Source organism: Camelus dromedarius, chromosome 36, assembly GCF_036321535.1.
Source record: "Camelus dromedarius isolate mCamDro1 chromosome 36, mCamDro1.pat, whole genome shotgun sequence".
Taxonomy (NCBI): Eukaryota; Metazoa; Chordata; class Mammalia; order Artiodactyla; family Camelidae; genus Camelus; species Camelus dromedarius.
The window spans coordinates 11,693,391-11,706,935 of NC_087471.1; the positions used below are offsets into that span (position 1 = coordinate 11,693,391).

Here is a 13,545-nt window from a genome sequence, read left to right on the forward strand (position 1 = left end):
TTCCAAACATCCCTTCCTCCCAGGTTTTTCTGATTTCCCCCCTCCTGCTCGCTGTGTTGAAGGAAGGGTGGGTAATATTCAACCCATGAGTCCATCCTCATGGTCGCTTGCACAGGTCTGGTGGAACCCTCTACTGTCATAGTAAAACCTCAAGTTGACGCACTGGCTTGGGCAGAGAAGTTAATGAGTAATGACCACTGACGCAGACCAAATATCAGATGCAATTAATAAGTTTAACAAACAGAGGAGCAGTTAAAGTGGAGACTGATTCCTCGCTGTACCGAGGGAAGGCTGTCTTTCAGGCTGGCGCCTTGGAAGTTGTCCCCACCACTGTTAACCACACAGACTCTTCTGCATGAGTTGTTGTCTGCAGACATCATATGTAAACCTGTCCTCATTTTGCTACATCCATCCTTAACTAGTAGAAAAGAAGAAGTTGAACAACAGAGAAGAGAGAAGTCTGGTTTAATGTAGAGAACCAAGCAACCCGGCTCCCATGAGACATCTCATGAGTCAAGTGTGCTTTTTATATACTGAGGTCACTGCAAACGGTGGGAAAGGAAGAGGAATTGTCTCAGGAAAGGGAGTCTGTCCACCAACCCGGCTCCCACCTGCTTGGCTACTGAGGTCTTGGTGTTTGCCGGGGGCGTCCTCTGTGCCTCAAGAATAAGTCACTTGGTGGCACTTTGCGAGATGCACCATGAAAGTCACATTTACTCTGAACTGAAAACATTAGAGACTCAAGAATATACTTGAAAATCTTAGAATTTTTTTGAGCATGTCTTAAATGCCAGCCCAGTGACATACTCTCTTGAGCTCTAAGTCGTGTCTATGATGTAATTAGCCTGTGTTTCGTGTGAAGGTGGAGGAGTTCAAGTTAGGACCAATTTAAGTAACACATTCAAGTTCAACAAACATGTTGAACATTGAGAGAAAGGAAATGGGAATATGAAAGTCATTGGCCAGGTTTCTAGCCCAAGAGCTATATGTCAGGGTCTCTCATCAACATGGCAGAACTAAATAGTTAGCATGGCATGGACTAAACAGAAGCGTGGTGCGAGGTGCAAGGCGTTGGGACTCACGTGACCTGAAGCGTGGTGGTTGGACTGGACAACAGACCAGAAATTTCGGGTAAGCTGAAACTGATCCCCTTCCTTCCACGTGGTACAACCCTCTGCAACTTCTCTTGCTGTAAGGAAGGGCTATGTAGCAACTGCTGGGTTCCAGGCCTTGTGCGAAAGTATTGGCTCTATGACATCACATTTAACTTTCACAAATCCCTACAAGAGAAGGCAATTTAATGGTCTCCAATTTATAGATGCATAACTCATCTCCAAGAGGCTGCATAACTTGGAAAATTTGCATTGAGAATTAGTAATAAAAGCAATTTTATGTTGCTGTATTTTAGTGTGGATCATAGAATGGATGGATCCACATTCTCTGGATCTTCACAGGTCAGATGCCAGCTGTATGAATATGTGGCCCGTCTCTCTCATTTAGTCCCGGCAGCAAAAGTCTTCATGGTTTCCATTTTTCTGTCTTCTGGCTCCGAGTTATTAAGAAGACACGCACTAGAAGGAATCAGGAGGAAAGGTGAAATATTTATCAAATTGGCCTTTTGAGGAATGGATCAAAGATTTAGGGTTTCCTAGCCACTGTGGGGAAAAAAGACTGTTAGGAAAATGAATAGTCTTCTAGGAGTCAACATGAGAGACATCGCCTATGGACTTGTTCAAAGGCAGGTTCTGACTCAGTAAGTCTGGGGTGGGTCCTGCAATTCTGATGTGGGTCCTTGGCCCACGCTTTAGGGAACCAGCCGCTAGTTTGCACAGGGACATTCTTCAAGTGGCTAAGAAAGTTCATCTCAGTGTCGTGAGGTCACAGCGGAAGCAATAACTGAACTTTCAGGAAGGGAGATTTTGCTGGAACATCAGGGACAACTTTCTCAGAATGAACCATCCCTGGCCGGTGCTCTCGGAACTACCTTTCCGCACAGATTTTCCTAATCACAGAGGAGGGAGCAGTTTTGTAGAAACTGATGCCACTTTTTATGTCATGTCACACGTTAAAACATAATTTGTTAATGGCAAACGGGAGACTCAGGGTAAAAATCAGCATCAGATACGGTGTTCGCTTGTGTGGGAAATCTTAGGATGAGGAAGTCCGCTGGTCAGTGCGATCAGCTTTCTGCACCAACATAGGTAAACAAATTCTCACCAGTTCTCTTTCCCCCCCATGTTAGAGAAGTGATGGTTAAAAGCAGAACAATGGGCAGTTTCTTGATTGTGAAGAAGATGTTAGGGATTTCAGTTCCTGTTTTTTGGCACAGTTGCTGAACTCAAGTTTTTATCAGGCCAAGATCAGTACCCTTAAAGTCTCAACTTATTTTCCTAAATTGAATTTATTTAGCATTCCTGTATAGTCTATTTCACATGATCCATTTAAATAAAGGATATGTTCGAAGATTTCAGTACAATTGCCGTCTGAGCAGATTTCAGGGATTCCTTTTTTTTTTTTTGGTCTTTTTTTCTTTTTTCTTTTTTTTGATGGGGGAAGGTAATCAAACTTGTTTGTTTGTTTGTTTATGTTAATGGCAATACTGGGGGTGGAACCCAGGAATTCGTGCATGCCAGGCACACACTACACTGAGCCATACCCTTCCCCCTCAGATTTCAGTTTTTTGCACAAATTTTTTCTGAGCTTTTTACCCTCTATGAGAGGTAGATATTAAAGTTACCTTTTGTAAGTATGAGTAAAAAGAATATTAAAGATAGAGGAACTAATGCAGACATGGAAATTATATTTTATTTTTCTAAATGATCTCTTTGTTCTATAATCACATGTGCAATTTTCAGGCATTTAATTTTTTTGATAATTATCTCATCAGTCGGCGTCATTTGGTGTTACTGTTCTGAGTGGTTGTAGAAAATATTCTGTTTTGTGGGTAGAATTTCTCCCTCCATTGATATTATTTTTTCTAAACCTACAGTTATGATGGACATAGACTTGCCACTATTAGACATGTTATATTTCGGAGAGAACCATTTAGCAATTCTCTAAGTAAACTTGCACACTGCTGGGCCTGGAATAAATAAGTATTGAAAAAATTTATTCCTAATGTTTTAAATATAAGGCATCCATTTTTGAGCACAACATTAAACAAAATGACATTTCTTTAGAGACTGCCCTCTCATTGTCACAATCCTTTGTTGTCTGTAAATCCTTTAACGTGACAATTTCCCTATGCATATGGGAATCAATTTGCAAGATTTAGAAAAATCTAGATTCATTCCAGCAACAGGACCAAAAGGCATTATACTAGCAGGACTAATTTTGCAGACAGATGAGGTGATCTGACTGGTCAACCAGCAAAGTTCCACCCTCCCCCTGCGCCAGGGGGCCTCCCATTCAGTTACACATTTCAATAGAGTGCATTAAAAATACTACTTCATTATTCTTTGGACTTAAAAGTTCTAAATACATAGTTCTTAATTGAATGCCCCTCTATAAAATACTTTTCAATTTGGTTTAGCAACAGTCCAGTTTGCCAAGTTTCAGAAACCAAACCAAGTTAGGATGCTGTACCAGACTTGGGGCATTCTAGTGCAAAAAAAAAAAAAAAAACTATATATATATATATTTCATTAAAAGGTACAATGTGGATAAACAAGTAAATAAATCAATAAAACAAGACTGAGATATTTCATCTGTTTTTTTGTTTGCTCACTGGATTTTATTTTATGGTTAAAAAAGAGGCAAATAACAAGGTAATTTTATTTAGCAGATGGAAAGAGACATATGAAAATGATAAATTTAGCTGTGGATATGAGATGTTTCATCTTAAGGAAAAATGTTTAATTTACATTTGAATAAAAATAATAGCCAACAATAGTGTTTATTCTGTGCCAGACATTGTTTGAAGTATTTTATGTAACTTAGCTCCTTCCAGAGTGGTTTGAAGAAAAACTCCATGGTACACAGCGGTACCTTCTCCAAAGGTGACATTGCTCACGGTGATGGATTCAGGATTTGAGTTCAGCCAGTCTGGCACCCAAAGTCCAAACTACCGTGCTTAATCCCTCTTGACAAATTCAATTAAAAGGACATTTTTAAATGATTAAATAGTATAAGAAATAACATTCTGCTAAAATGGCGATCCTCCCACTGGTTTTATACATTTCAACTAACTATTTAAAACATGTTTTCGTTATATTTGGCACTCAATTGTTACCAAACATATTTCTAAAATGAACTCATTCGTATAAAACCTTTTGACTTAGCAAATACTGTATTTCAAGGGAAGAAAGCTAACAGGAATTCTCAAGACAGAGTAAGAGATCTTGGCTGGAGAGCTGGAATTTAAATTTGAAAACCGTGTGTTTGTGTCTGTGTGTGTATGACAGAGAAAGAGAGAGAGAGGGATATTGAGAGAATGCATTTCATCCACAGGAGTAGACAAGGTCACCTAGGGAAAGAGTGTGCCTAAAAAACCAAAGGATCAGGGCCAGCCCTTGGGTCCCACAGTGTATTTCTGCATCTGGTCAGGGAGGAGGAGACAGAGAAAGACATGGAGGAGGAGCTGCCAGTGAGTGTGAGGAAGAAGGCCATCAGAGCAAAGAGGGAAGCATTTCAAGGAGAGCATCGTTAACTGGGTTGGTCGCCACTGAAGAAGGTATCAAATAAGAGGAAGATGAGATTGAACCTTAGGGAGCCCTTGGTCACTGGCAGCCGCCACGAGATCTTTGACTGGACTGACTGGTCAGATGAAAGCATGGTTAGAGTGAGCTGCGGGGCCCATGGGAGTTGGGGAGAGTGGAGACAGCAAACACAGTGCCTCTTTTGAGAACCTTTTGTTGAGAAATGGAGACATAGCGGGAGAAAGATGGGAAACCAAGAGAAGTCCTATTTTTGGATGTGTGATTTTGAGCTGTGTTAATATCTCAAAGAAAAGTGATTCTTGTTTGATTTTCGCACTTGTAACTGTGACCACTCTAGGCTCTTGGAGTACTTCCGTCTTTAATTTCTACGTGATGCTGAGTTTGTCATCTTCCTACTCAGTCTCTTTTATTTGGTCGTCCTCCTCTACCACGGAGGGTTTCTGTGTAAAATTGTGCAGGTTGTAAACTGTGGAAACTTTGGGGGGTCACAATTTCCACAAATTACTGTGTGAGTGGTGTCCCCAGAGTCATACCGTACACCCCCCGCACAATTCTATGCACTGACCCTGATTACCAGCCTCGGGACGGCTTTTTATTTGAATCAGCACATGGAAACAACGTGGTACGTTGGTGCTGCGGGTCTAAGGTTAGCAACAGAGGTGAGACGAGTGCTGGAGTTGACCAGCAGTAATGTTACACTAGTGTGGGCAAAGTGGGGTCTTGAGATCCAATAGAAACTGTTGGATTTCTGAGACATTTCCACTGCAACAAAAGTCATTATCAAAAAGAAAAACAAAACCCTTAAAAAAAAAAAAAAAAGCTTTTTTCTCTCCCTTTAGCCTCCCTTTTCAAAGCAGCAAACTGAGGGAGATAGGAAATGTCTACAATGAAAGTCTGGTGACGAGTCGGGGAAAAAGCACTGCAAGTCTTTACCTGCTCAAGACAAAAGAAGCAACACTTAGAATCTACCTGTAGTGGAGAGATAAAGAAAAAAACTCTTTGTTGAACTAAGTGAACTATAACTTGTCTAAATAGAATAATTGAAAAATAGAATTCTCTTTATTTGTAATACCCCCAGACTGAATATCCCTATCAAAAGAGGAATGTATGTGCGATTGATAGATGCAGTCTTACAGTAGATGGTATTCAGAAAAAAAAAGAAATGAGCTATTGATACACAGTACAACATGGATGAATCCCATTAGAATTATCCTGGGTCAAAGAAGTCAGACAAAGAAACGTACACTGTCTGATTACATTTATATAAAACTTTAGAAAAGGCAAACTAATCTATAGTGACACAAGGCAGAGCTGTGGTTGCCGAGAGAGAGGGGAAAGGCAGAAGGAAGGGATGACAAAGCGGCCCGAGGAAACTTTTAGGGAATGGATGCAGTCATTATCTTGATTGTGGTCGTGGTTTTATGGGTGTATACCATTGCCCAAACTTATCAAACCACACACTAAATAAATACAGTTTATTGTATGCCGATTATACCACAAAGCTTTAAAAAAATTTTTTTAAAGGATGCTTGGTTTCTGAATGTCTGAAACTGATTTATGCAGCCTTTGATCTAACACCAGAAAGTAATTGCAGGAGGAGACAGTTTGCAGGCTACCAGGGAAAATGTCACTGGAGTCTTGCAAGATTCATAAAACTAAGCACCACTCTGAGAATGCAAACAAATTCTTCACCATTCTGATTGCATTTACAGTTCCACCTTTAAAAGGAAGTGTATGTTTTGCACTTGCTTCTTAAATGGAACCAACACAACAGTGATTTATTTCACTACTGTGACATTTTTGAACTAGCTTGGGCTCAGAAGAAGTTCAGTACCTCCACGTACGGAACAAAAATTCATTCCAGATTCATCTCTGGCTGTATCTGTGAACAGCGCCCTTGTGCTGTTTGTGACTGTCAGCTAGCTCACCTCTGATTAAGGTTTCCAGTGCATTTCCTGCAGTCTGTGAACACCAGCTCCAACCACAGCCTCGGTCTCATAAATGTTTAAGGAGAGGGTGAAACAGTGACTAACTTACGAGAACAAGAAACAGCAACGCCCGGCTGCACCTGTTTATTCTCTCTGCCTCGAACTCCTCATACACCTGTGTATCCTGTGCAGGCATCATGAATTCCTGTTGACTGACACCGACAAACTTAATTGACTTACACATTTTACTTAACCTAAAAAACAAAACAAAACAAGAAGAGAACCGCATGTTGCAGCTCTTTGAGATCGTTGGGTGGACGCACTGTGTGTGATCTACCATCCTCAGGGATTTAAACTGCTCTTGAGCAAACATACTTCATAAATTGAGACCTGGCAGGCACCCAGGGAGTGGTTAAGGTCTGCATTTACTGCTGAACTTTGGCACAGCACGCTCACCCTTGGTGGCGTTCTGGGACTCGTTAGCTGGGTGGAGATGAGCACGTCTCAGCAGAATCATTTAGTATTATTACTATGACATTTGATATTAATAACATTATAGTAATCATGGATCGCTGTTCCTTGACTCAAAGAACTCACAGGTTTTAAAAATGGTGTAGAACGAGTTCATTCAAGAAATTAGTTCAAAACTGAAATGTACACATGGCTTGAGTTAGAAGTGTCGCTGTTGATGGAGAGAAAGAATTGACAGTTATGAGAAATAAGCCTGATGGTAATAATAAGTACAGTAAAATTTATTTTTCTTGTTTTATTTCTGTGGCTCGGGGTGGGGTGGGAGAAGGCGGTGGCATGGGGCTGGCTAGGAGATCGGGGAGAAAATGTGCTGTACTTCTACAATAGTACGTTTTTTCCAGGCCATGACTTTAATCATTTTTTGAACAGTTACTATTGGGTATATATGGAAAATGAAACCAGTTCTAAAGCTGCTTGAATTCTGTTGTTGGGGCCATAATTATGAAAGGAAATGAAATAGGAGCATACGTTTTTATTTCCAGTTTTCCTTTCCTAAGTCATGGGATGTGCCAAGATCCAGGCATCGCGTACAGTTTAGAATCAAAAGAAGTTAACTTTGAATTTTCTTAAAGACTGAGAGGCATCTTGCAGTGCCGTTGGTGACAGGGAAATGCTTAGCAAGGGGTAGTGGAGACAATTAATCATCTCCAGATCCCTCTTAAGTAATTTAAATTCCTTGGAAGCATTAAAAAGCTAGAATACATAGTTTTTAAAATCCACACTTAAAAACTGAACATTGGGTAGTAGCCTGCTGGATTTCAAGATGACTTTCTGTGTCTTAGATAGCATCGCCGTCTCTTGACTTCATCAGGGAGGCAGAAGAACTCACCCATCACTCCTGGATGCCTCCCTCGGCTGTGCCTTACCTACCAGACGTGCTGGGCAGTGTGGTCCAGGTCACGGGAGGAATGAACTGGGCTAGGACTAGTGAGCTTTACAAAGTTGCCTGGTGGTTATCTTAGTGTATTTTCCAGACTAAATCATAAAATGGCACAGATGCAAATGGCTCATTGTCATAGCGACTGTTGGGGTTTGTCTGCTTATTTCTTAGCAAAATTGATGTTACCTCTTCTTTGTCTGTTCCAGGGCTCATGCCTGTGGCCCAGCAGCCTGTTTACTGTGCTTCGAAACACGGCATAATCGGATTCACACGCTCAGCGGCGGTGAGGACGCAACAACCCCAGTGTCCCTTGTCCTCTTTCTGTGCACGTGCGCAGCACGCGGTCTGCAAAGTAGACGGGGGTAGAGGCTGAATTCAGGACCTCTGGGTTAAAGATAGAAAGCTTATGCTTCAATATTTATTATTAAAAATAGTGTTCAGATCACTTAAAGGACCAAATGTAGAATAGACAGATAAGTTTTAAAATTAAGTAGATTCTTTTTTGGGGGGGGTTGGTAATTAGGTTTATTTATTTATTTATTTTAATGGACGTACTGGGCATTGAACCCAGGACCTCGTGTATGCTAAGCACGCACTTTACCACTGGTCACAAAGCCAAGTAGATTCTAAACACAGATAGGTTACTGAAAAAGTATCCTTAAGAATAAATAAGAGGAAGATAGTCTTTATTTTCAAAAGGACTCCAAATGGAAAAGTTATTAACTTCAGACTTCCTTCAGTGGAATAGGCAGTGTGTTTCAGGCATTGCTTGTCACTGAAGATAGGATAAAACCGAGTGAGATGCTGGAGGAAGGCAGGAGGGGCGGGGCTGACATTTACCCAGTAGGGCCATCACGGAAGCTGTCTCCATGGAGACCTAGCGTGAAAGAGTGCAGAGCTTAGAGAAATAGTTTGGACCTCATGGACCACATGCATTGACAGCAAGAGGTGAGAATGCTTGCCTTTTTATAAAAACTGGAAAAAGGAAAAAAAACCAAAAGGGGCAGCTTGAACAGAGCCTGCTGAGCAAGAGGAAAGTAGGACGAGGAATGACTGGAGATGAAAACAGGAGTCAGACCAAAGGTGCCTTCTGGGCCGCGGCCATGAGCTTGGGTTTTATTCTGAGTGTGGCCATCAAGGGGTCTTTCCTGCACAGCAGTGACAAGATCCTATTTCCATTTGAAGAAGCCCATTCCGCCCACCATTTAGAGAATGTTAAAATTAGGACAAGTGCAGAAGAGGAAAGAACAGTCAGGGGACCCCCTTGCAATGCTTCATCTAGATGAGACAGAGAGAGGGGCCGGGTGAAGGGGACACCAGACACGCCAGGCACAGAGAAAGCAGGTGACATGGGAGCAGCCAGCATTGCCTCAGAAAGGGAGATAAGCAGCTCTCACACTCTTGATTTAAATGGACTGGAAATTCCCGTTTAATTTGCAAAGACTTCATCTTTAACCCAACTTTTAATGAACACATGATGCCATGACAATGCAAGGGAAATCTTAAAGACCAGAAATTTTGTATTTCCGATTACCAGACTAGAACGCTGTACAGTTGATGTTCACTATTTTTCAGTTACATTTTGCACAGTCACTTGCCAACACTGAATTAGAGAACACTGAACTACTGCTCGGAGGGGAAGGTCAGGCCTCTGGTCACAACGCTTTGATCAGCCATGCAGCACATAACCTCGTTTTACGTGTATTTCTACTTAAAGATACCTTACTTAACATGTATTGTGTTTAATATGTATTGTATTAACATGGCCAACAGCATTTATGACTCGTGCCTGAAGGGAAGCGTCTCTTAACAACCGAATTTCTCCATAAGGCACATCGCCGCCTTCTTGTACTTAGAAACACTAGACAGCACGTCAGCACTGTGCTGGGAGGGCATTTCAAACAGCAGAATCGCCAGCAAAAAGCACAAAGATGAGGAAAAACATGGACAAGCAGGGCAAAAAGGACACTTGTTTATGGTATGAGAGCTGAAACGAGCAGGCAGAGAGCATCGTCTTGTTTGACCTTGGTCCACATCCGGCAGCTCGAATTTCTCACTCCTCTGTGCTTGTCCTCAGATAACCTTGAAAGCACCACACGTGTTGATGTTGGGGGCTACGGATAAATTTTAGCCAGAAAGCAGATGGAATCCACAAGTAATTGGCTTACACTTTGTTTTACACAGAGTTCACATAAAACCCATGGGTTGAAAATTAAACCAAAGAACGTTAGTCTGAAAATACTTAAAACTGTCTTTCAGACGGTGCAGGTACTAAGAGTGCCTTTAGAATCAGAGTCCTAGAACTTCCCACTAACAGTATATTTTAAGCAAATATTCTCTGCTGTACAGCTCCAATTTGAAAGAAAACTTAGGATATCAATTTTAAACCTCAGCATTTTTTAAAATTGAAGTCTAGTCAGTTTACAACGCTGTGTCAGTTTCCAGTTACAGCATGGTGGTTCGGTTATACATACACATTTACTCCTTTTCAGATTCCTTTTCATTATTATACACTATTACACGGTATTGGATACAGTTCCCTGTGCTGTGCAGGAGGACCTTGTTGTCTATCTATTTTATATATAGTAGTTAGTATCTACAAATCCCAATCTCCCAATTTATCCCTCCACCTTCACCCTCTTTTAATTGAAGTAGAGTCGGTTTGCAATGTTGTGTTGATTTCTGGTGTACAGCATGGTGGTTCGGTCCTACTCATCCATACATATATTCCTTTTCATATTCTTTTTCACTATATGCTATTTAAGCCTGAGTTTCCTGCTGTGTTTAGTAGGTAAGAGCAGCTTAGATCATCCAGCATTTTCAGGAGTTGCCCGGTCATGTTGATTTTTTTTAGAAATTAATTAGGTGAGGCTTTGGGGAATTAATTCAGCACTCTGGGTATGTGTTCTTTTACTTTCTGCTGCCCTTCAGCCTTGCTGCTGTCATTGTCATGGCTAAAAGTATACTGGCTAGTACTTTTCACATCGGAGTCTTTCCATTAGCTTTAGTTATCAGTCTGTCCTGTGTTTATACAAAACTCCTGAAACCTGCAACTTCTCCTTCTGATTGGCAGATGGCTGCTAATCTCATGAACAGTGGTGTGAGGCTGAACGTCATTTGCCCGGGCTTTGTTAACACCCCTATCCTCAAGTCCATCGAAAAAGAAGAAAACATGGGACAATATATAGAATATACGGGTCACATCAAGGATATGATGGAATTCTATGGAATTCTGGAGTAAGTAAAACCATACCTGCCTTCCTTTGTAAGGTGGAGCGAAGCGTGATCTAGACCTAGGCAATAAAAAGGAGAAAATTCGCTTTTAAATGTGAGAAACTAATGCAAGCGTCAAAGTTTCAGTTTGGCAAAAATCTCTGAAAAAATATTTTTTTTCTGAGTTTCTGAATAGAATATGCTTACATGTCTTGAATTTTGCTTTTAGATATAGAGAATACATCATTAACACCTTCAACCATAACAGATACTTTTTTGAAAAAGGTGATGTTTAGTTATCTTTGGAAGCAATGAAAACTTATCTGCCTAAGTTCCGAGCAATACTCAGATATACCCTTTGTGAAATTTCACATGGCCCCCTAACTTCAACCACTTTCATAAGAAGCAGTTAACCAACACACGTGTTTGAGGAATGACGTCTAAGTTAGAGCAGCTGGAGTTTTCACAGGACAAGGTCATGTGGTCAGATCCTCCAACACTGACCCATGAACTTACCCATCAACCTCTATGGACCTCAGTCTTCTCACCTGTAAAGTGGGGATAATACTAAAGCAAACTTAGGGGACTTTTGAAAGTCCACAACTAAGTTGATGTATGTAAGGTACTTAAAACAGCAAAAGATAAATAATAGACATTCAATAAACGTTAGCTACAATTCTTCCTATTTCTGCACTAGTAACATTTCTATCTGATAAGTCTAAATTCTACTGATAGGATAAAGATGGGAAAAATAATCACTTTCTCAATGTAAATAATAATTTTATGAATCCTTCCTGTCAAAATTGCAGAAGGTAGGGTGTGGAAATCTACCACTCACTTCACAATCTGGTAAATATCTAACTGAATAAAAATTGGAGGAAGCGCCATGACTTACACTTCCATGTTACATGTTACAGATGATAGACGCTTCAGAAGCAACGCAAAATGAGGTGTGATTATGCCTTATTCTTTAGTTTTAAAACCCTGATGTTTCCTTTGTTTTCAGCCCATCAATGATTGCCAGTGGATTAATAACACTCATTGAAGACGATGCTTTGAATGGCGCTATTATGAAGATCACAGCTTCCAAGGGAATTCATTTTCAAGATTATGATACAACCCCATTTCACACAAAAACTCAGTGAACATCTTACATGTCAGCCTTAACTGCAAATAAGAACAGATGACTTACAGCCAGACATTATCTTCATTTGAATATAGCTCTTTGAATGAAATGTTACCATTTGAAGCTTGCTTTCATGCACTTGATGTTAATTTTTTCTAAATGATTAGTTGTCTATGGATTAAAAAAAAAATTAAGAACCATCAAAAATATGACATGGACCAAAGCTAGATTTTGATCTTTAGAGTCTAAGTAATGATTAAAACAAAGGATATTCCAGGAATATTCTGCCTTTCGGAAAATATATTTAAATTTGTGTTCGTAAGTATTGATGTTTCTTAGAACATCATTTTAAAGGCGATACTTGAATTGTTATTTAAATCAAGCCAGATGTTAAAAACTCATTTTGTTGCTATATTCGCACTTTAAAAGATGGAAGCTACTACCTACAATGGCAAATATTTAGTGACAATAACTTTTACTTGTGCACCATGTTTCAGCTCCTTAAAATGTGGCACATTTGGGGGACAGTAGGTAAGGAATAAATTACAGTGTGAATATATCCCAAATGAAAACTCTAGTGTATGGAAACGTGACAGAAGTGAACTGTCTGAGACGTTGATCCACAGGTCAGCCTCCCAGCTGGGGAAAACATTTCCTTCCTCTTTGCTTACTTTAAAGAATTTTGACTCCAGAAATCTCAGGAATGAAACTTGTAATCATTATGGCAAAAAGGGTAGTTAGTGCTCCTAAAATGTCGTATTTAAGATAAGCTTGTTAAGAAAAATGTATACAAATGTAATTTTTCTGTCAGGTTACTTCTTTGTTTATTTGTATTGATTTCAGCAGTGCTTACTTTTCAATAAAATTTTTTTCGTAATCTCCCCAAGTTAGTTAGTATTTTCTGTGTAGCTATTGAGGAGAAAAAACCAGTTCTGTCACAGCCTCACTGTGGATGTTTCTGGGTGCTCAAAGCCATGAAAACAAGATGCAAAAACAACTGCAATGTTTAGCCTTTTCCCCCATCAGGTATTTTGAGGCAGAATCATTAAATGCACCTGCTTTGGATAACACTATTTGGAGGCAACAATTAATGCTAATAATAGTGAAAGCACGAGATTTCCAGATCAATCATTTCTTTATAGAAATAGTGTAGAAGTGATTCATTCTGCCTACTAACTCCGGAGCTCCCAGCTGGGAGCAGAATCCATC

General features: G+C 40.2%; 1 protein-coding gene across 1 annotated transcript in view; it reads left to right on the top strand.

The window, feature by feature from the left end:
* HPGD (15-hydroxyprostaglandin dehydrogenase) overlaps positions 1 to 13,218 on the top strand; it is a 28,430-nt gene extending 15,212 nt beyond the window's left edge. The window contains exons 5-7 of the mRNA XM_064482506.1: positions 8,204 to 8,280; positions 11,071 to 11,234; positions 12,217 to 13,218. Coding sequence (XP_064338576.1) covers positions 8,204 to 8,280; positions 11,071 to 11,234; positions 12,217 to 12,355 — 380 coding nt within the window. The 3' untranslated portion in view covers positions 12,356 to 13,218. The remainder of the gene's footprint in view (positions 1 to 8,203; positions 8,281 to 11,070; positions 11,235 to 12,216) is intronic.
* Positions 13,219 to 13,545: the final 327 nt, after the last annotated feature.